This window comes from Natrix helvetica, assembly GCF_964273705.1.
Source record: "Natrix helvetica genome assembly, chromosome: 1".
In the NCBI taxonomy this organism is placed as follows: Eukaryota; Metazoa; Chordata; class Lepidosauria; order Squamata; family Natricidae; genus Natrix; species Natrix helvetica.
The window spans coordinates 20,205,033-20,226,578 of NC_138548.1; the positions used below are offsets into that span (position 1 = coordinate 20,205,033).

Sequence of the window (21,546 nt, forward strand, 5' to 3'; positions counted from 1 at the left end):
TCATGGTGTGATAGATCCACCAGGTCATTGTTTTCTCTCTGCACTAGAAATGAGGTGGGTTTGAAGAAGGAAACTGGTCTGCTTTTGGTGGCACAGGTGCCTTCAAGTTATCCTAGCCTTATGATTGCCTGGACAAATTCCTGCAGATTTTTTGTCATTTTTCCCCCCCAGAAATGGCTTTCAGAACCAAGAAGTGTCATTTTCAGTCCTTCTTTCTAGGACTTAGAGAGGCTGAGTGGTCCAAGGTCACCCAGCTGAATTCCTCCCTAAGGCAGGACGAAAACTCACAGCCTCCTGGTGTTTAGCCTGGTGCCTTTAACCACTACTCCAAAGTGGCTCTCATTCTTCTATTCTTGCTCTTTGTGGAAAAGTCCTGCTAGGGAAGGATTCCATCTAGATGATGATACCACCTGGCCCCAGGGGTGTTGTCCCAGGAGGCCACCCATCCCTCCAACTGGAAACGAATCCGCAGCTGTTCTTGTCTACTTTTAGTTCAGTGGCACATCACATGTTTCGTAGGCCGTCCATCCCAGCGTCAGTCTCTGCACTGAAAGAAAGGATCGCTCTCTGACCAAGAGTGAGTCCGTCAAGCTGTTTGCCTGTCAGAAGAGTCCGTTCTGGAAAAGATGGGAAGCGCCATATGCTAATAGCCTAGATCAAGTTACATGCGCGCCCTCCCCACCCACGCACCCTCCTGCCACACAAACTGTGCCAAAGTTAGCAAATGACAAGAGATTCCCCAGGGGCGCTCGGCTGTCCCATCTTCATCACTGTTAGCTCGGGTTGTTTTTTTTTTGCATCGCCACCGCCGTTCTTGTATCAGACGGCTATTTGCAAGCAGCCCGGAGCAGCAGCAAAAGGTCAGAGCAAATGTTTACATTTGCCAGACGGGTTTGGGAGACCGAGGCCCCGGGAGGGCGAGTTGGCAGAGGTGATCAGCTGTCAGTGAAATCGGACTCACCGGAGGCCAGAGGGCGGGCTAGCAGAGGTGATCAACTATCAGTGTAATTGGACTCACCGCATCACTGCGAGGACGGCTGGGCAGGTTTGAACACAACTGGTTTAGGTTTTCCCGGCCTTCTGTGCCCTGCAGGAATTGTGGCTTTTGCGAGGGTTTACTGTGGCCTTTTCCAATAGCTTGTGCTGCTCTGGGAGGCAGCTCTGTAAAGGCAAAAGTCTTTTTTGCATTTGAGCTTCTGGGAAGGGCTCCGCTGTCTTGGTGGGGCTGACCACCATTGGCTGACCCAAGCTGTCTACCCGAGGATGGCCTAAGTGTTTAAGGGAGGGAGCTAGAGGGAGCTGCAGGTGAGTTATGGGACAAGCCTCTTGCCCCTTGTCCCTGGCTTACCCTTGCTGGAGACAGTGACGAGAGAAACTTGGCCCTGCTGTCAGCTGGATCCACGCCAAGCCATTTGTTTAGCTTCCCGGCTGGGGGTGAGCGACAGCAGAAAGTTCCCTAGAGCAGAGTGGATGGGATGGTGCCTGTGCTCGTCTTGCTCTGGGCTTGAATAATGGCTGGGGTCCCTTCAAGGGGCCACCAAATCAGAGGATGGTGAGCTCCTTCGGGGCCGGGACGTCTAACGTTGTGGAGGCTGTCACATCTCTGGACACGGAAGGCAAACAAACCAGGACAGCAGAGTTGAAGGAACCAGAGAGAGAAGAGCTTGTTTCTTGCAAAGAGGATGGGTCCCAACCGGGCTTCCTTCTGTGGCAGTGACGGTGTCCTTTTGGGCCTCTGTTTTCGCATCGCATTGGGCATTTCTGGCTCCGGAGTCTAATTTAGCCTTTTGGCCATCAGCTACCATCCTTGGCTTTGTGCGGAGCCTTGGGGGCGGTGGCAGTGGCGGCTGTGGTGGGGGCAACTGCTTGAGTTCTCTGCCTCTGTGGAACAGCAGCTGTGATGTAAGTGGGAATGCTCTCCTCCTGCTCCAAGCTACACAACTCCCCGGAAGTTTCCCCATCCTCCAAGACCGGCAGCTCACCTGTTGTCCTCTCCGAGAAAATGAGCATGATCCCCAATCTTCGTCTCCAGAGGAGGTTTACTGTGGCCCATCCACTTTGGTAAGAGGATTTGTGGGTGGGGGGAGGATTTCTCTGGGTCCTATGCGCTCCTAGTTCAGAGGTTCCATAAGGATGAGCTTGAAGAAGGACAAACTAACACCTAACTCAATATTTATCTTTTTTCTAGCAGTAGATAGTTAAATCTTTCTAGTAGCAAAGCCTCCCCTTTGTGTTCCGGGACTCACAGATTCTCCACAAAGAATTTCCACTTAGCAGTTAAACCTGTTCTTCATGGATACGTTTCACTCTCTTTTAAAGTAATCTCAAATATCCTGTCGGCCAGGGGGAAAAGTTGCAGGTTGGCTCTCCAGTGGATGAGAACAGGTATCCTGTTGTCTTGAAAAGAGAAAAGTGTTCTTCCGTTTAAAATTCCATTTTCTGGACAAGTAAATGGCAAAGTAAATTGTTCGAACAAACTTAAAGTTTGTTAGACGCCTCTGCCGGTCCATAGGAGCAAATCAGTTGTAGGATGAATAAGGCATCTTCGATCAGATCGTCTTCTATGTTCTTTTAGTATTAAATGGAACCTCCCACTGCAAAGCCACTCTATCTGGGAACATACAGTGGGAAAGAGCAGCTGTCTTCGTCTTCTGAGCTTCCTGCAGGCATTTTGTCTTTTAAGGCTTTTCAGAACTTGAAAGGGGGGCAGGGAGATTGCCCTCCAAGCAAAACAATACATCAGCCTTTAAGTAAGGAAATAAATCTGTCTCTAATTGAGTAAAAAGGGATGCTTCAGATGCATTGCAGTACTTTCGGGAATGTTTATGATTCTTGGCAACATAGGTTTGGGGGGGGGGGTTCCCCCTTCTGCACTCCGTTTTAACTTTGACCATGGCGTGGGGGAGGGAGATTGTCTCCCAAAGTGGAGAAAGATAACCTCAGTCCATTGTGAGATTCCGCCATCTCGCACAAGCCACAGGCTCAGATCTTGTTCTCGCCAAGTCCCTTCCAGCCGCATCAACAACTATTTATAGGAGTTCCAGATTCCGAAAGTATCTTCCCCAATGGGGTCAGGAGCAATTAAAGCAAACAAAGTGGGGTGGAATTCAAAACAAAAGTCGGGAGGGAGGATTTGCCAGATTTGCTTTCCCTCCCCTGGTGAGTGAGTGGGATGGGGATTAAAGGGAGCTGCTCTCTTGCGCTCACGAGGGAGGTGTGGGAGAGGGGGGGGTGTCCTCCATTCGCATACATACCTCCGCGCATCTGTGGCTGTTTTCTGGGCCCTCGGTTTTTTTGGCTTTCCCAAAGCATCACGTGATGCTTTGCCCATTCCTGAAACACAATTTTAGAACCAGGGTATTGGAAGGTGCCATTTAGACCCAAAGGTTCAATCCCCTGTATGGTGAGAAGATCTAAAGCAGTGTTTCTCAAACTTGGCGACTTTAAGTCCTGTGGACTTCAACTCCCAGAATCCCCCAGCCAGCATAGCTGGCTGGGGAATTCTGGGAATTGAAGTCCACAGGACTTAAAGTCGCCAAGTTTGAGAAACACTGATCTAAAGTATCCTCATTCAAGGGGTCTACCCCAGGGGTGAAATCCAGCAGGTTCTGACAGGTCCTGGAGCACCGGTAGCGGAAATGTTGAGTAGTTTGGAGAACTGGCAAATACCACCTTTGGCTGGCCCCAGAGTAGGGTGGGAATGGAGATTTTGCAATACACACACACACACACACACAGAGGAGTGGGGAGGGGAATGGGGATTTTGCAGTATCCTCCCCTTGCCACGCCCACCAAGCCACGCCCACAGAACCAGTAGTAAAAAAAAATTGAATTTCACCACTGGTCTACCCAAACTGAAAAGCTTTAGTGAATTTGGGGGGAGGGGGTGGCAAGCAGCCTCTTCCACACTTCAGCTGTTTCCCTTCTGTGTTAGGAACACTTTTCTTAACATTCAACAGCTATACAATAATACAATACAATAGTAGAGTTGGAAGGGACCTTGGAGGTCTTCTAGTCCAACCCCCTGCCTAGGCAGGAAACCCTATACCAGCTATTGCAGGTTGTCCTCATCAGTGGTGGGATTCAACCAGTGTAACAACCGGTTCGCTAAGCACGTGCAGACTAGCGCAGGGGAGGATGGGCGGGGCTAACTGATCGCCAGAACTACCAGTTTGCATGAACCGGTCCGAACCAGCTGAATCCCACCCCTGGTCCTTATCTTATTGCTGTTCATTTAGTGGCCATTTGAAATTACAATGGGGCTGAAAAAAAGTGACTTACGACTCACACTTATGACCCTTGCAGCATCCCCTGTGGCCACACGATCAAAATCCAGCGACTTGGCAAATGTCGTGTATTTGTGATGGTTGCAGCGTCCCAGGGACATGGGGTTGCTATTTGTGACCTTCCCAGCCATCTCCAACAAGCAGAGTCCACGGAGAGGGGGGGGGGGGGAGCCAGATTTGATTAACAGCGAGGTGAATGTGATTCGCTTAACAACTGCAGTTATTCCCTTAACGACTACAGCAACAAAAAAAAGATCATAAAATTGGGTGCAACTCACTTAAGAACTGACTTACTTAGCAACCAAAATTCCGGACGTAAGCTGAGAACTACCTGCATTCCACATCGTTCTTTGTGGGGGGAAGATAAGAGATTTCTTGGCCTTTTTCTGCAGGTATTTTCAGCGTGTCGTTATCGAGGCAAAATGTTCTTCCTAGTTCTTCAGCCGCTTCTTGCAGCGCTTAAGGTGGGAACGGGATCAATGGAGAATTTAGCGGAGCTGTTACTTCTCTTGATTTGAACACGACTCTTTAAGCGGAAACGGCAGTGAGAGAAGCGGAAAGAAAGGACACACTAACACTGTCCGGGTAGACTATGCTGGATTTGTCAAAGCCAGAGATATCTTTGGGCTCATTCGAGCTTGCTGAAGTCCAGGCGGTGCCTAAAGAAATGGGACTGCAAGGGCTTTGCTCACAGAGAAGCCTTAAATCAGTTCCGTTAAGAACTGACCCTGCATGTAGGTTACCCAATATAGGTAACTTACTTACGATGACTCTGCCTTGTTTACTTTTGAAAGTTTGCAGGCTTGTATAAGCCTAGCAGCTGACTTGGTTATTTTAGGGGTTGCGTGAACATAGACAAAAAAAACCCTGGCTAAGGGTGCAGGGCCGTGATGACGAACTTATGGCATGCGTGCCAGAGGTGGGTGGCACACAGTGCCCTCTCTGATGGCAAGCGAGCTGTGGCCCCAATTCAGTTCTGCCGCGCATGCATACGTGCCTCCCGTCGGCCAGCTGCTCTTCGGTCTCTGCCGCGTGGGGGCACGGGATGTGCAGGTGGTCCGTGCGTGCATGCGAGAGGGGGCGTGGCTGCATGTGCAGGGATCATGCGTGCATGCATGGGGGGCTTGTGTGTGCATGCATGCATGCCCCCCCACGCATGCATGGGGGGGCGTCAGTGGTGGGTTTCAAATTTTTTTAGAACCTCTTCTGTAGGTGTGGCTTGTTTTGTGGGAGTGGCTTGCCAGCCATGTTCCCGGGTGGGAGTGGCTTGGCAGCCATGTGGCTTGGTGGGCGTGGCCAACTTGTGAAATGTGGTGAAACTCACTTAACAACGCTCTTGCTTAGCAACCAAAATGTTGGCTCAGGAACTCTGGCATTTGAAGCACACAAGTCTTAAAGCTGTCAGGTTACAAGACCTTTGCACCCCTAACCCTTTAGAAAAAAACTCCCAGGGGTGTTCAAACTCGACAGCTTTAAGACTTGTGGACTTCAACTCCCAGAATTCCTCCTCTCGCTCTTCATCTTGATGATGTCCGGACGGGTGGGGGGAGGGAGATGGAATCGGTTCTAAACGGCACTGTAGATTTGTGGAACCTCTTCTATAGAAGAGGTTAGAACTGGCAGGAACCCACCCCTAGGGGGCGTGCATTGCATTTGGGGGGCTCAGGCACGCACTCTTTGGGCACTCAGTCTGGAAAGGGTTAGGCATCTCTGGTGTAGGGTGTATATAGGCCTTGCAGCTTACATAATCTGGTATACACCACAGGGAACAGCAACTGGATTCCCCTAACATGCAAAGTCACAGGCAACCAAGAAAAAAAATGGTGTGTGTGTGTCAGACAGATAACAAGGTGACCTTGCTCATTCTTACCGAAATGTCCCTTCCACCAGCGACTTCAGAAGCAGCCATCTCGCCTTTGTTCAATGTGTGTCTTTCTTGGCTTGGGAAGTAACGTTTGGTTTGTTTGAGCTTGATTTTGGCTTCAGGTCCACGCCTGAGCTGCTGAAAAATGCTGGAGTTTTCCCACCAATTTTCAGGAAAGTGGGTTTGTGTCCATCCGTTGGAATGGAAACTGCATGACTGGAGGAAGTCTACCTCCAGGGATAAGCCCTGGGCAGGGCTGATTCTTTCCATCCCTGCTTATGATTTCCTGCCATTCGTGGGCTGCCCCGCTGTTTGCATGCGAAATCTGCAAATATTGCAAATATTGGATGAGGGAATAGAAATGGAACTCATCCAATTTGCAGACGACACTAAGCTGGATGGAACAGCCAACACCCTAGAGCAGGAGTGTCAAACTTGCACGCCACATTGTAGTAACGTGACGTATCGCGACCTCCCCTCCCCCTTCGCCAAACTGGGGGTGGGCATGGCCAGCGTGTGATGCATCCATCCCATGGGTCACGAGTTTGACACCCCTGCCCTAGATGATAGGCTTAAGATCCAGATGGATCTCGGCAGACTTGAACACTGGGCCCTATCTAACAAATTGAAATCCAACGTAGACCAAAGTAAAGTCTCACACTTAGGCAAGAAAAGCAAAAGCACGCATACAGATTAGATGAAACCTGGCTTAATAGCAGTAACCGTGAGAGGGATATTGGAGTCTTAGTGGACAACCAGCTAAATATGAGCTAACAGTGTGTGGCAGCAGCCAAAAAATCCAATGCAATCCTAAATTGCATTAACAGAGGGACTGAATCAAGACCATTTCAGGTACTAGTACCACTCTATAAAGCCTTAGTAAGACCATACTTGGAATACTGCATCCAGTTTTGGTCACCACACTATAAAAAAGATGTTGAGACTCTGGAAAGAGTGCAGAGAAGAGCAGCAGAGATTATTAGGGGCCCAGAAGCTAAAGCATATGAAGAACGGTTAAAGGAACCGGGCATGGCTAGTCTAATGAAGAGGGGAGACACCAGGGCCGGATTTAGATGAAAAGAGGCCCTAGGCTATTTCACTTATGGGGCCCTTTCACCTCCCATTTTTAAGTTTGTAAATTACATGAGAGATAATAAAATACATCATTACTGTGATATATATCAATATATTAAATGAAACATGTTGTAATTGGTACTAACCTTTATAAAAAATGTGGCACGGATAATAAATAAGAATAAAAGGCCCCTCTTGATCTTGAGGCCCTAGGCTGAAGCCTAGTTAGCCTATAGGAAAATCCGGCCCTGGGAGACACGATAGCAGTCTTCCAATATTTGAGGGGTTGCCACAGAGAGCAGGGGGTCAACGTATTTTCCAAAGCACCTGAGGGCCAGACAAGGAATAATGGATGGAAACTGATCAAGGAGAGGTTCAACCTAGAAATAAGGAGGAATTTTCTGACAGTGAGAACAATCAACCCATGGAACAGAAGTTGCCTTCAGAACTTGTGGGAGCTTCATCACTGGAGGCTTTCAAGAAGAGACTGGACTGCCACTTGCCAGAAATGTTATAGGGCAGCAATGGCGAACCTTTTTTGGCTGTGTGCCATAAAGGGGGGAGTGAAGGGGGATCATGTGCCAGCGTGCCACACCCATAATGCAATGTGCGACACACACCCAGTGCACATGCACGGCACTCCCCCTCATTTTGCATGGTTTTTTTGCCCTCCCCAGGCTCCAGTGGCTTTATAGGAGCCTGGGGAGAGCAAAAACAGCCTCCCCTGCCCCCCCGGAGGCCCTCCAGAGGCTTCAGGCTTCCCTAAAGCCTCCGGAGTACAAAAAATGACCCTAGGAGGTTTGCTCGTAGGGTCGGTTTAAGCCCTCCAGAGGCTTCGGGGACCTTCAGGAAGCTTCCCTGAAGCCTCCAGAGGGCAAAAAACGACCCTACAAGCAAACCGGAAGTCCATTCCCGAACTTTCAGTTTGCCCATAGGGCCAGTTTTTTGTGCTCCGGAGGCTTCAGGAAAGCTCCTGAAGCCTCCGGAGGGTCTCCGAGGGGGGGGGAGGCTCTTTTCATCCTCCCCATGCTCCTATAAAGCCTTTGGAGCCTGGGTAGGGCGAAAAATGGCTTTTAAAAAGCCTGAACTCAGCTGGCCAGCGTGCCTCGCATGCCCTGACAAATGGCTCTGCATGCCACCTGTGGCACGCGTGCCATAGGTTCGCCATCCCAGATATAGGGTCTCCAGCTTAAGCAGGGGGGTTGGACTAGATGACCTACAAGGTCCCTTCCAAATCTGTTATTCTGATATTGTAATGAGTTAGACCAATTGTGGAGTTAGTAAATGGACCTTCCAAAACTCCTGTGTTAACGAAATGAAACCTCCCTGTACTGAAAAAGTCTACCTCTGCCTGCCTTCATTTAGCGGACTTTATTTATCAGGTAGCAAAGGGCTATTTATTTTGATTTTTTTCACAACAGAAAGAAGCATATTTAGGGGGTTTTCAGTCTCAGGTGCTCAAATGGCCTTACGTTTTACGTGCTTTGAAAATGGAGGAGGAGAAATTGTTGCTCTGTCTTAAACAGCATAAGCCAGGGGTGTCCAAACTTGGGAACTTTAAGACTTGTGGACTTCAACTCCCAGAATTCTGGGAGTTGAAGTCCACAAGTCTTAAAGTTCCCAAGTTTGGACACCCCTGGCGTGAGGTATTTCTCACAAGTTATGTGCAACAACAATTATTAGGAAATAATAAGTGATTGCAGGTAATGCTCGACTTACAGTCATTTGTTTGCTAACCCTCCAAAGCTAGAACACTGAAAAAAGGGATTTATGACCATTTTTCACACTGATGACCATTGCACCATCCCCTTGGTCACACGATCAAAATTTGGATGCTTAGCAGCTGGTTCATATTTATGACGGTCCCGGGGTTCTGCGATCACCTTTTTTTGATCTTCTGATAAGTAAAGTCAATGGGAAAACCAAATTCACCTATCAAACGTAACACTGATCTGATCCACTTAACAAGGGTGGCAAGAAAAGTTGTAGAATTCACCTTAACAACTACCTCACTTAGCAACTTAAACATTGGGCTCAATTGCGGTCATAGGTTGAGGACTACCTGTAATCTCTGCCCCCTGTTTGTGAGCTTCCCAGGAGGCTTCTGGCTGTGTATAGTAGGAGATAGGATACTGCCAGGGTTAGTCACAAGATCCTGGACTAGATTTGACTCTGTCACCCTACTCTGATTAACAGCAACCAAGTGAAAAACACACCACCAAGCCGGTAGTGGGTTTCAGCCGGTACATCCCGGTACGAGCGTACCAGTGGCTGCTGGGAGCAGCAGCCACTGTACCGGAACGGTGCTTTAGAGGGCCCAGCTACCCGCCCTCATTCGTTACCTGTATTTAAGCTAACTGGCCCATTTGCACGCACACGCCTAGCGCATGGTGCCTACGCGACCTCCGTTGAGCAGCTGGAGTGCCGCAGGGCAGTGAGTGCGCATATGTCCGCAGCGCGCATGCCCATGGTGGACGCCCAGCCCCGTCGCAGCATACAGATTGCGACGGGATCCGGAACCCACCACTGCACCAAGTGATGCCACGTTTCTGAGATCCAGAAAATCTGTGTTGGATCTTCCCCTCCCCTCTCTCTCTTTTCTATTCTTTTTCCACTGAGCTGAGTCTCAACGAGACTGCAGAGTTCTGCAAAAATCTGAATATGAGTGTAGTGCCTTTTCCTCAAGGCCAACTGATCCCCCTGTGCTGTTGGGAGAGCGAAGGAAGGGCAGGGAGAGGCACAGGCTTTTCTGTCCGAGGCACTCCAGGCCCAACGTAGCCATCATCTGGACTCATTCATTCAGGAACCGGGTCTGACATTTCAGCGTGGCGAGAGAGCGAGGCAGGAAGCTCCCATCGCTTGGTTAGTCACCAGGATGAATTGTTCATCCAGAAGATTTTGATCCACAATGAAGGCTTTGTCCATGTTGTGCCACTGGGAGAGATGAACCAGAAACAAAACAACAACCAGTTTTGAATGGAGTGCTTATTTTTATTTCTTTTTCCTCCTTTTTTTTTTTGCATTGCATTGATTCAAAAATAATAATAATAACCTCACCGTCTTTTGGAAACTAGCTTCTGCCGGAGTAGATAGAAAGAAGGACCTCTACCCCTCCCCTCTATTTGGGGGGGTGGGGGTGACAGACTGAAGCATATCCTGGCATTTCCAGAGTGTTTCCCCAGACCCCCCAACCCCGTCCTGCCCAAAGGCACTTCAGGATCTGGTTTGAGGCTTGTACTCCAGAAACAATTGACTGATTATCTCACCCTGCTGGTCTTTGGCACTGACGTGAGCTGGAGCAAAGCTGTTGAAAGGATACCCATTGTTCCATAATCAAATGCATTTCATAGGAATGGGAGGCTGTTGGTGGTTATGGGGGGTTGATATGGGGACCTGGATATATATACTGTACAGAATCCCTTGGGGTTTAGGCCCATCTGTGGCTTGCGAAGAGGATGTGGTCACATCCTCCAGAGGCCCTTCCACATTGGGAGTGTCCCTGGTAAAATTAGTTCAAATGATATCTTCTCCTTTTAAGGGTCTTTCGCCCCACCCATCCTCCTCCCCTCCACAGTCCAGATCTGGCTTTTAAGCAAACTGCATCTGGGTTCCCAAAGCACTGATCTCTCAAAAGCTGTAACCGAATGAAAATGTTCTGACCGAAAGTATGAAGCAGACTCCTTGTCCCGACAAAAACCCCTTTTATTAATTTGCTGTGAATTCTGCTCATTCACATCCAGCAAAGTCCTTCAAGGGAAGATTTACAGTCACAAGCCTTATCTGGCTTGGAGAGCTGCCAGGCTGATATCTGCAAAACATGGCAAGGAGTCTTGGAGAGTCACGAACCAATTAAGTAAACTAATTGTCTCCTGCAAACTCCACTCCCCTTTCGCTCCTATTTCCTTTGGGAAGGCCATTCATCGTCCACCTGTGGCCTTACTCCCAAGTCGACCCCTGTTCTTTAGCTGTTCCCTTTGTCTGACAACTCTGCACATGTGCACACTGGGAACAGGCTCCAGCTGTTCATCTGCCTCACTGATGCCTGACTCTGAAGGCAGCTGGTAACTGGCATACGGCCCTGACCCCCTCTCTGCCTCCGACACAGAGCCCTCATCAGAGCCTTCCCCAGACTCCAGGACTGGCCCATGTTCCTCCCCAACCTCCTCACTGTCCGAATCTGCTGCCAGTTCTGCTGGCCACTGGCAGGCCACAACAGAAAATGGTCTAGGAAGTATTTGGCAAAGGGAGAAACTGTTCAGAGTTTCTCCCTTTGCCAAACTTCAGATCCGCCTTGCTAGCCGTGAGAAAGATGGAGGATCTAGTAGCCATCTGGGAGATGGACATAGCACCTTCCTTTTAATGTACTGGCCAGAGTGTTTGGGGCGATCTAAATAGTAGACTTCAGTGTGGCCAGTTGCTTTTAGCTCTTCTGAACCCAAATGGAGAAAAGTTAATAAGCTATTCAATTCTCACTTAATGAGGAGGTTTAGGTGGGCTAATCTTTCTGTAGAGGAGAAGTGAGTAGCCCCAGAGGGAGAGAGGCTGGCAATTACCCTATTTTTCAGAATATAAGATGCACCAAGATTTTGAAAAGGCAAATTAAAAAAAAAGTGTTTGCACTCTGCAGATTTCCCAAAAACGAGTCCGTTTTTTTGTCAAAAAAAGGGCACGTATAGCCTTTAGGAGGCTTATAGAGTGATCCTGGGGGCTGAGGGGCAAAAATCAGCCTCTTTTTCATTCATCTTTGCCCTCCCCAGCCCCCAGGAGCACTCTGGAAGCCTCCTAAAGACTATCCACTGCCATTTTTGCAAAGGGGGCAGGGTTTCAGGAGGCAAAAAATGTTGTATTCAGTGTATAAGACGCACCCAGATTTTCAGCCTCTTTTGAGGGAAAAAGGTGTGTCACACTCCGAAAAATACAGTATATTTTCTGCAATTCTCCTACTTTTAGCCACTTGTGTTGCACAGAGTCTTTAGAAAACAGCAGATAGAAGATGTTAAAAAGTGAAGGAGCATTGGGAGAGGACAGCCAATTCTCTTTGTTGCTTTAAGGATGGCTACAGGGCAGCTGCAGAATCCAGTAGAAAAGGGTGGGGGGAGTGAAAAGATAAGATGAGTAAGAAGGGGGTGACTTTGTTAAGTTCTGCTTGTTTCTGAATTTTTCATTCTCTTTTTAATCCTGGGCTTGAATTATGTTAGAAGGTAGTTTTCCTTAACCATAAACCATGCAATTATAAGGGACTGAAGTACTTAAGATTCTTAGTTGTGATGTTGGATGGATGATGGCAGTTGTAATCCAATATTTTTGAAAGGTGCAACTTTGGAGAAAAATGCTGCTAAAACCTAGAGAAGTTAGGAAATGCAGTCCAATCCATTTGGAGGACTGTTAAAGAGGAATACCGAGTTCCTGAACTAAATGTATAATCAACAGTGACGTGCGGTGAGGGTTATGGCTGGGGAGGCTGGTGACGTCATCAGGAAGGCGGGGAATGGCACCACGTGTGCAGCACACGTGGTCTCATTCTCCGCCTTCCTGAGTGAACATTAAGGGGACCGCGGCGTAGCATTGCATCCTCCACCGGCACCAGTCCCTTTCACCCCGCTCAAGCCTTGCCGCCTGCAGCCACCGCCCGCCCTCGCTGCTCCTTTCGTTGCTTGCCCGCCCACCTCTAAGGCACGCCAAAGCCTCCTTCGTCCCCCCCCAGCATGCGCCCTTTTTATTTCCCGCGACACCCCCCGCCCATTTCGGGAAAGCTTTCCCCAATACCTGGGGGGTGAGGGGGGCGGCTCCTCTCCCCCCACTCCCTCCGTCCCTGCCTCTCTCCTCAGGCCCAAAGCTCCGTCCGTGCGACTCACTTCCAAGGCGGTGGCTGCTCCATCCCGCTCCGGCTCTGGAAGCGACCGAAGATCAGGCTGCGTCGCTTGCTCGCTCGCCGGACTGCTTCGGCGCCATTCTGGCTACCTTCATCCGGCCGCGCCCGGGAGCTGCGGAGGCAGAAATGTTGTCGGCGCCTCCAGATGACGAACCAGTCGCTTGCTTTCGTCATCGGGAGGCCGATAACATTTCTGCCTCCGCAGCTCCCGGGCGTGGCCGGACGAAGGTAGCCAGAATGGCGCTGAGGCAGTCCGGCGAGCGAATGAGCGAGCAAGCGAGGCAGCGAGATCTTCGGTCACTCGTCCACCGGACTGCCTCGGCGCCATTCTGGCTACCTCCGTCCATCCACGCCCGGGAGCTGCGGAGGCAGAAATGTTATCGGCCTCCCGATGACGAAAGCAAGCGACTGGTTCATCATCCGGAGGCGCCGACAACATTTCTGCCTCCGCAGCTCCCGGGCACGGCCGGACGGATGTATTATATATATATATATAGTATATAATATTATATACTATTATTCCATGAAGAGAGGTGAGGCCCTGCCTCCCTTGCCTCTACTGACCGCACGTCACTGATAATCAATAGAACTTTTTTGAAATGACAAAAATGGGAAGTAGTTTGATTTCTTGTTGCTAAAGATGTCAGCTAGCAAGGGTTGTCCCCCCCCCCGGTTTTACACACGGAAAAACTGTGGGTGCTAGTGCCCATGATGCCAATATAGAAATATAATATATAGTGTTTCTTAACCTTTGCAACTTTCATAGGTGTAGATGTCGACTCCCAGAATTCTGGCTTGGGAATTCTGGGAGTTGAAGTCCATACATCTTAAAGTTGCAAAGTTTGAGAAACACTGCTCTACACAGTATTCAGAGCAGTGTGTCTTTGAATACCAGTTGTTGAGGGATACTACCTGGAGACGTTATTCCCTCCATGACCAACCAATGCACTTCCTAAAGCTATTTGGTTGATCCTCGGGATAAACAGAGCACTGGATGAAACAGTCCTCGGCCTGACCCAGCAAATTCTTGTGTTCCTAGAAAAGATTCAGATCAACTGATAACTAAAAGTAGAGCCTTCAAAGTGATCAGCAATGATTGGCAACTTCCCCTATTCAGAAGCAGCCTACCTCTGTGTATCAGCTTCTGGACAACAAGCAAGGGGGTTGTTTACCTGAGTCTGGCTTGAATAGGTCCAACCAGGGAAGAAAAGATGGGTAAATTATATTAATTCTGATCCAGCACAGCTTTTATGGGTTTTTTAAAAAAAATAAATGCTACTTATTGTTAGGTTCTCATGCTGCCCTGTCAGGGATTGGTCCTGAGGAATGTTATGAAGTAAGCAAAGATGGCTGAGGAACCTTCTCTGGACTTTAAACTTATGGCATCTTAATGACTACTTAAGGCAGGGTGTCAAACTCAAGGCTCGCGGGCTGCATCTGGCTTGTGGGTACTTAGATCTGGCCCATAGGGCCACCCTGGAAACAGCGAAGGACTGGCCTGCGGTGCCTCTGCCAGCCAAAATGGGTTCCCGGGCTCTGTTTCTAGCAGCGACAGCCTCCTGCAACCCTCCGCCGGTGAAAATGAAGCTCGGGAGGGCCTCATGCGGCAGAGGGTTGCAGGAGGCCATCGCAGCTGAAAACGGAGCTTGAGAGCCCATTTTGGCTGGCAGAGGCACCGCAGGCCCCCCCCAGCCCCCCCTCCAACACGAGTGATGTCAATCTGGCTACGTCTGCCTCAGCCACGCCCGAAATGACCCCCTGAGTTCAAACACAATCCTGATGCAGCTCTCAGTGAAACCGAGTTTGACATCCCTGGTCTAAGGTTATTCCGCATACACAAAACACTTTCTGGAGTCTTCCGGAACTCATTGTACGTACGCTCCTCGCGATCCTTCCAAGAACCCTATAAAGCACACAGGCTGGGGTTTTTTTTATTGCAAAGGTGAGGCTGAGGAATTAGCTGCTGGCCCGACTTGTGCTCACCAGACGTGAGTTCACAGCAGGAGTGAGCTGTGAGGTGTAAACATCTTGATTTGCAGCTCAGTCTGTGGGCCGCATTGCAATGCTAAGCCCTGTCCCATCCTTTGGGCCCATTAGGCGGCTTGAGTTTCAAGAGAACGGATTCATTCCAGGTCTGGATGGGATGACCTCCAAATGTCCTCAGTGAGAAGTTTCCTCAGATTCATGATGTCTATAACACCTGTGGTTCTTGGCATGCCGCCGCTCCCCACTGCCTTCTTTTTCCTACTCCCTGGTGGGGCACACACTTTTTTCTCACGGCATCATGGAAACAGGACAAGAGCCAAAATGCATAAGTAATCCTGGCCATTGGACAGAATCAAAGCCTTAAAACTGTTGTGGGGGGAAGGGCAGGATTGGAGGGGAAGCTAAAATATGTGTAAAAATTAGGGGAGAAATATGTGCCTGTTACATAAAAAGTAGGGGAAAAGAAGCATTTCCTTCTCAGTAATGCTAGCACTGTGAGTTGTTTCATGAAAGCCTTCACCAAATGACATAGAGAATTCATTGCCACAGTGATTGCAGGAACTGGGTATGTCTAGTTTAATGAAAAGAAAGACCAGGGGAGACATGATAGCATTGTTCCAATATCTCAGGGGTTGCCACAAAGAAGAGGGAGTCAAACTATTCTCCAAGGCACCTGAGGGTAGAACAAGAAGCAATGGGTGGAAACTAATCAAGGAGAGAAGCAACTTAGAACTGAGGAGAAACTTCCTGACAGTTAGAACAATTAATCAGTGGAACAGATTGCCTCCAGAAGTTGTGAATGCCCCAACACTGGAAGTCTTGAAGAAGATGTTGGATAGCCATTTGTCTGGAACGGTATAGGGTTTCCTGCCTAGGCAGGGGGTTGGACTAGAAAACCTCCAAGGTCCCTTCCAACTCTGCTATTGTATTGTATTGTAAATATTGGTACAATGCTACCATGTCACCCCTAGTCCTTCTTTTCATTAAACCCCCAAAGTCAATTATGTGATAATGTCACAGCTTCAGCCAAGACCTGGTAATAAATAACAGAATAACAGCTGGAAGGGACCTTGGAGGTCTTCTAGTCTAACCCGCTGCTCATGCAAGAAACCCTATAGGAGGGGTGTGAAACTAAAGGCTTGGGAGCCAGATCCAGTCCATGGGGTGCTTAGATCTGGCCCGCATGGCCACCCTGAAAACAGTGGAGGACCAGCCTGTGATGCCTCTGCCAGTAAAAATGGACGGCCCTCACGGGCTCTCCTGTTTTCGCTGGCAGAGGGTTGCAGGAGGCCATCGCAGCCAAAAATGGAGCTTGGGACCCAGTTTTTACTGGCAGAGTGCTCAGGCCACCACAGGCACCCCCAACATGAGTGATATTGAGCTGGCCACACCTACCTTGGCCTCCCCAAATCAAACAAAACCTTGATGCAGCCCTCAATGAAATTGAGTTTGACACCCCTGCCCTGCAGCATTTCAAGCAAATGGTTGACCAATTATTCTGAAAAAAACCTCCAGTGATGGAGTACCAACAACTTCTGAAGGCAAAGCTCTTCCACTGATTTTGTTCTAATTGTCAGGATTTCTCCTTGGTTAGTTTCCATCCACTTCTTCTTGTTCTGACTTCCGGTGCTTTTGGGGAATAGGTTGGCCTCTTCTTATATGTGGCAGCCCCTTGTAAACAAATCCTTGTTTACAAACTCTAATCTGCACTTGGAAACTAGTTCCGAGGAATCTAGGACAAGGCTGGGATTGATAGGTTATTTTTATTTCACATGCAAGAAATGCTAATAATGAAGAAGAGCGACTACTGCAGAACAAAGTCACCTGGCCCTCTGGTTTAAATCTTGAATTTCCTTCACCCAAGCTTATGTAATGTAAAGAGCTCTTCCTGCGCATTTCTCAACCCTGGATCCAGATGACATCTCCACCATGTTTTAGTAATGGACCTGTCTGGATTTGTTCTTTTTAATACAATAGCAGAGTTGTAAGGGACCTTGGAGGTCTTCTAGTCCAACCCCCTGCCTAGGCAGGAAACCCTATACCGTTTCAGGCAAATGGCTACCCAACATCTTCTTAAAGACTTCCAGTGTTGGGGCATTCACAACTTCTGGAGGCAAGCTGTTCCACTGATTAATTGTTCTAACTGTCAGGAATTTTCTCCTTAGTTCTAGGTTCTCTCCTTGATTAGTTTCCACCCATTGCTTCTTGTCCTGCGCTCAGGTGCCTTGGAGAATAGTTTGACTCCCTCTTCTTTGTGGCAACCCCTGAGATATTGGAATACTGCTATATTGGATATTGGAACACTGAGATATTGGAACACTTCTCTTTGCTTGTGCTCCTGCCAGCTTACGCCATTGTCAACTCAAAGAATCAGATTCATGGGGCTGGAAGGGACCACAAAGCATATTTAATCCAATCCTCAGGACCATTTGGTTCAACTCCAGTTGAAACCAATCTTGGAGATTTCCTCCTACATTTGAATGTACAAAACTGCCAGAAACAATATTGCAAAAAAGGGCCAAGACAAAGACATTTATTTGCTAACCACTGATGATTAAAATTGCCTATAAAATAAGGTGCCCCATTTATAACAGTGATGATCTCCATCTTGTCAGACAGAACAGACAAAAAAAAAACTTGTGGAGTTACTTCTGAGTACCGTATTTTTTGGAGTATAAGACACACCTTTCCCTCCCCCTAAAAGAGTGTGGAAATGTCGATACGTCTTATACACCGAATACAGCCATTTTTGGCCTCCCAAAGCCCTACCCCCGCATCCAATTTTTGTGAAATGGGCAAAAAATGGGCCATTTTCCACCCAAATGGGGATGTTTTTGCCTTCCCCCATCCCCCAGAAGCACTCTGCAGGCTTCAGAAGGGCTGGAGGAAGGGAAAAATGCCCCTGTTGTGGTGAAAAAGGGGGCGTTTTTGCCTTCCCCCAGCCCTGCTGAAGCCTGCAGAGTGCTTCTGGGGGCCGGGGAGGACAAAAACTTTTTTTTCTTACTTTCCTCTTTGAAATCTCGTTGCGTCTTATACGCCAGTGCGTCTTATAGTCCGAAAAATACGGTCATTTATTGCTATTCACCTATAGAGAGAACCTTGCCAGACTAAAACTATGATCTGCATAACAATAGATATACCCTGTGAACTGCTAGGAAGGATCATCCCTCTTCTGGCCAACCAGACATGAAAGCTCCGCTGCCCCTTTGCCTTCTGGGAAGCAGCCCCTCCTTCCTGAGACTCCAGACTACACTCCACTACAATCTGTCAATATAGCAAACCTTTCAGAATAACAGCATTTGAATGGACCTTGGAGGTCTTCTAGGCCAACCCCTTGCTCAAGCAGGAAACCCTATAACATTTCAGATAAATGGTTGTCCAATCTCTTCTTAAAAGCCTCCGGTGTTGGAGCACCCACAACTTCTGGTGGCAAGTCCCAAAGGCGCTTTTTCAAGACATTTCACTTCTCATTCAAAAATCTGAAGAAGCTTCTTGGATGAGAAGCGAAACGTCTTCAAAGAAAAGCCAGGAAGTCTAGTTGCCTCTTGAAAATGTACCTTTGGGATAACCATGACCTGGATGACGGAGAATCTTCAAAGACATTCTGGTGGCAAGTCTTTCCACTGATTAATTGTTGTTCTAGTTGTTGAACTGTCAGGAAATTTCTTCTTAGTTCTAGGTTGATTCTCTCCTTGATTAGTTTCCATCCATTGCTTCTTGTTTTTCACAAACAAGCTACTCTTGCTCACAAAAGTATCTAGGTATAATCCCATATACCTTCCTCTCTCTCCTAGAAGAGAGAGCATAAGGAGGAGGAGAGGAGTGGAGGAGAAGAATAGCAAGAAAGAAAAGCAAGAGAACTCCCAAGTTTACAGGAGTCACCATGAATGAGTTGGGTGGCCATACAGATTTTCGTAATAAAACAAAATGCATTCCAACCTTACAAAAAGAGTCGAATTCATCAAGCAAACAAAGCTCCTATCTCTCCCCACCCTCTCATACAAAAGAGGTAACCTTCAGGCTAATCCTTTAAGGTTGTCTATGCTTTTCAGCATGCTTGTGTTGAATATGCCATCATTTGCACCGTATTTGTGTTTTTAACCACTTGCTTAGTTCTTAGTAGGGAATGTAAGAGGACCTTCTAAATTCTGATAATTACTTGCGGGAGAAGAGGAAACTAGAAGGTAAAGTTTCCCTGGAGTACCTTGACAACCAGACCACTGCCTTTTTCTGAGACGTTTTTTCTAAAGTTCCGGTCTAGCTTATACTGTGAGATTTCTTGCTGGTCTTCCTCCAAAATACCACCTGTCCATCATTCTTTGTATTTTGACAATTAGCCAAGATCAACCAAGTGTTGACACTTTCTGTGATATTTTCATTTTATTCTTTTATTCCACCTTTATTATTTTTATAAACAACTCAAGGCAGCATATATACCTAATACTCCTTCTGCCTCCTATTTTTCTCATTACAATAATCCTGCCAAGTGGTTTAGACTGAGAGAATGAGTGGTCCAAAGTCATCCCACTGGCTTTTGTGGCTAAGGCAGGAATAGAACTTGCAATCTTCTGCTTTCTAGCCTGGTGTCTTAACCATGACTAGACCAAATGTAAGGGGGAGATGCATGCAATGACTTTTCATCCCTCTTTTATTTCTGGCAACTGTTTTCAGAGATGTCCAGAAAGTGGTCAGGAAGCTCATCCTGCCTGTATTCTTGACCTTGGTATCTTTCATTTGGCGATGCTATCAGCATTGGGTTGATTGTGACAGGAGGCTAGAAGGGACTTTGAAGTCCCTTCTAGTCCAACCTTTTGCCCAAGGTGGAGTCCTCATACCATCTCAGACAAATGGTTGTCCAATCTTTTCTTGACAACCTCCAGCGATTTGGTACCCACAATACCCAGAGGCAAATTGTGCCATTGCTTCATAGTTCTTACTACAATTCCTCATTTCCATAATAGATCTTCCTTCATCCTTCTTCAACTCCTGTTAAATTGAGGACTACCTGTAATTTCATTGGAGGCTTAGTCTATATCCGTGATGGTGAACCTATGGCACGCATGCCATAAGTGGCACGCGGAGCCATTTCTGAGGGCACGCGAGGCGTTACCTTATCAGCGCCAGCACATATGCGCACGCTGGCCAGCTGATTTTTGGGCGTTTTTCGCCCTCCCGAGGCTTCCCTGACGGCCCAATGGGCAACCCGGAAGACTTCCAGTTTGCGTGTTGGGCCGTTTTTCGCCCACCCCAGGCTCCTAGAAAGCCTCTGCAGCCTGGGGAGGGCGACGAACGGACCTACTGGGCCCACTGAAAGTCGGAAAATGGGCTGTTTCCAGCCTCCAGAGGGCCTCCAGGCGGCGGAGGGGGGCGTTTTCGCCCTCCCCAGGCTCCAAGAAAGCTGGGTGCACATGCACATGGCAACCGGGGTGTGTGTCATGCGTGCATGCGCAGGAAGAATGGCGCTGAAGGGCATTCAATTATGGGGGTGGGCACATGAGCGCATGTGATAGCGTGCACACGCAGGCTTTTGGCACTGGAGGCAAAAAAGGTTCGCCATCACTGGTCTATATTATGAGCCACAATTGCCATCTTCTTTAAAAATAAAATGTCCCTTTCAACAGGAAAAGACTGAACAAAGCAACTGGAGCAATTGTTTTTACCTTTTGGCGTTCTCTTTTTGTCTTTCTACAGCTTTGATGTTGAGAATGGCTTCTCTCCAGGACGAAGTCCCCTTGGTTCCCAGGCCAATCTGGGCCTGGGACTTGTTTTACAAGGCACAACACCCCACAGCCAACGTCGGGAGTCCTTCCTCTACCGATCGGACAGCGACTATGACCTGTCCCCGAAAGGCATGTCCCGCAATTCCTCCATCAGCAGTGACATGTAAGCACAGAGGACACTGGTAACCCCTGTACATTTTTCTGTCTTTTGCTAACAGAAAGTGAGGCTCATCCAATCACACAAAAACCCATTTCTTTCTTTCCCATCTTTGATATTTTTTGTTATGTGGAATTTCTAGATGCTCCTCTTCTGGCTGTAAAACCAGAGTCACACTGGCCTCCCAGGGACCACACTGCATCTTGGGATGTTTGCAGTTGTTAAGTAATTAAGCTCCCCGTTAGAAGAGCGAGTATGCAGAGAAGCGTAATGAGAGTGATATGGAATAACACGCACAAACCAGCATACAGAGACACTGAATAGTATAAAAATATAGTAGTTTACTATGTAGAAATATAGAGGTATTCAGAGTCCGGTTAACAGTCCAAGTCATACACGGTTCAGTAATTCAGTTATCAAAATAGTCAGTCTAGCACACAAAATATAGCTAACAGTAGCAAACCACAATACCTCACAATACACCCACCAGCGTCTAACAAAAACAGAGAGCTAACAGCCATTCTGGCTCCCTCTTATGGCTGCTTGAGGTAATAAACCAATTACATATCTTAAGCTTTTAAAGTAAC

The 21,546-nt window shown here is 48.0% G+C and overlaps 1 protein-coding gene across 1 annotated transcript in view; it reads left to right on the top strand.

Annotated features, from left to right (window-relative positions):
- Window positions 1-1,412: 1,412 nt before the first annotated feature.
- The window catches only part of PDE4C (phosphodiesterase 4C), a 67,709-nt gene continuing 47,575 nt past the window's right edge, over window positions 1,413-21,546 (top strand). Inside the window, exons 1-2 of the mRNA XM_081958692.1 lie at window positions 1,413-2,061; window positions 20,774-20,965. Coding sequence (XP_081814818.1) covers window positions 1,913-2,061; window positions 20,774-20,965 — 341 coding nt within the window. The 5' untranslated portion in view covers window positions 1,413-1,912. The remainder of the gene's footprint in view (window positions 2,062-20,773; window positions 20,966-21,546) is intronic.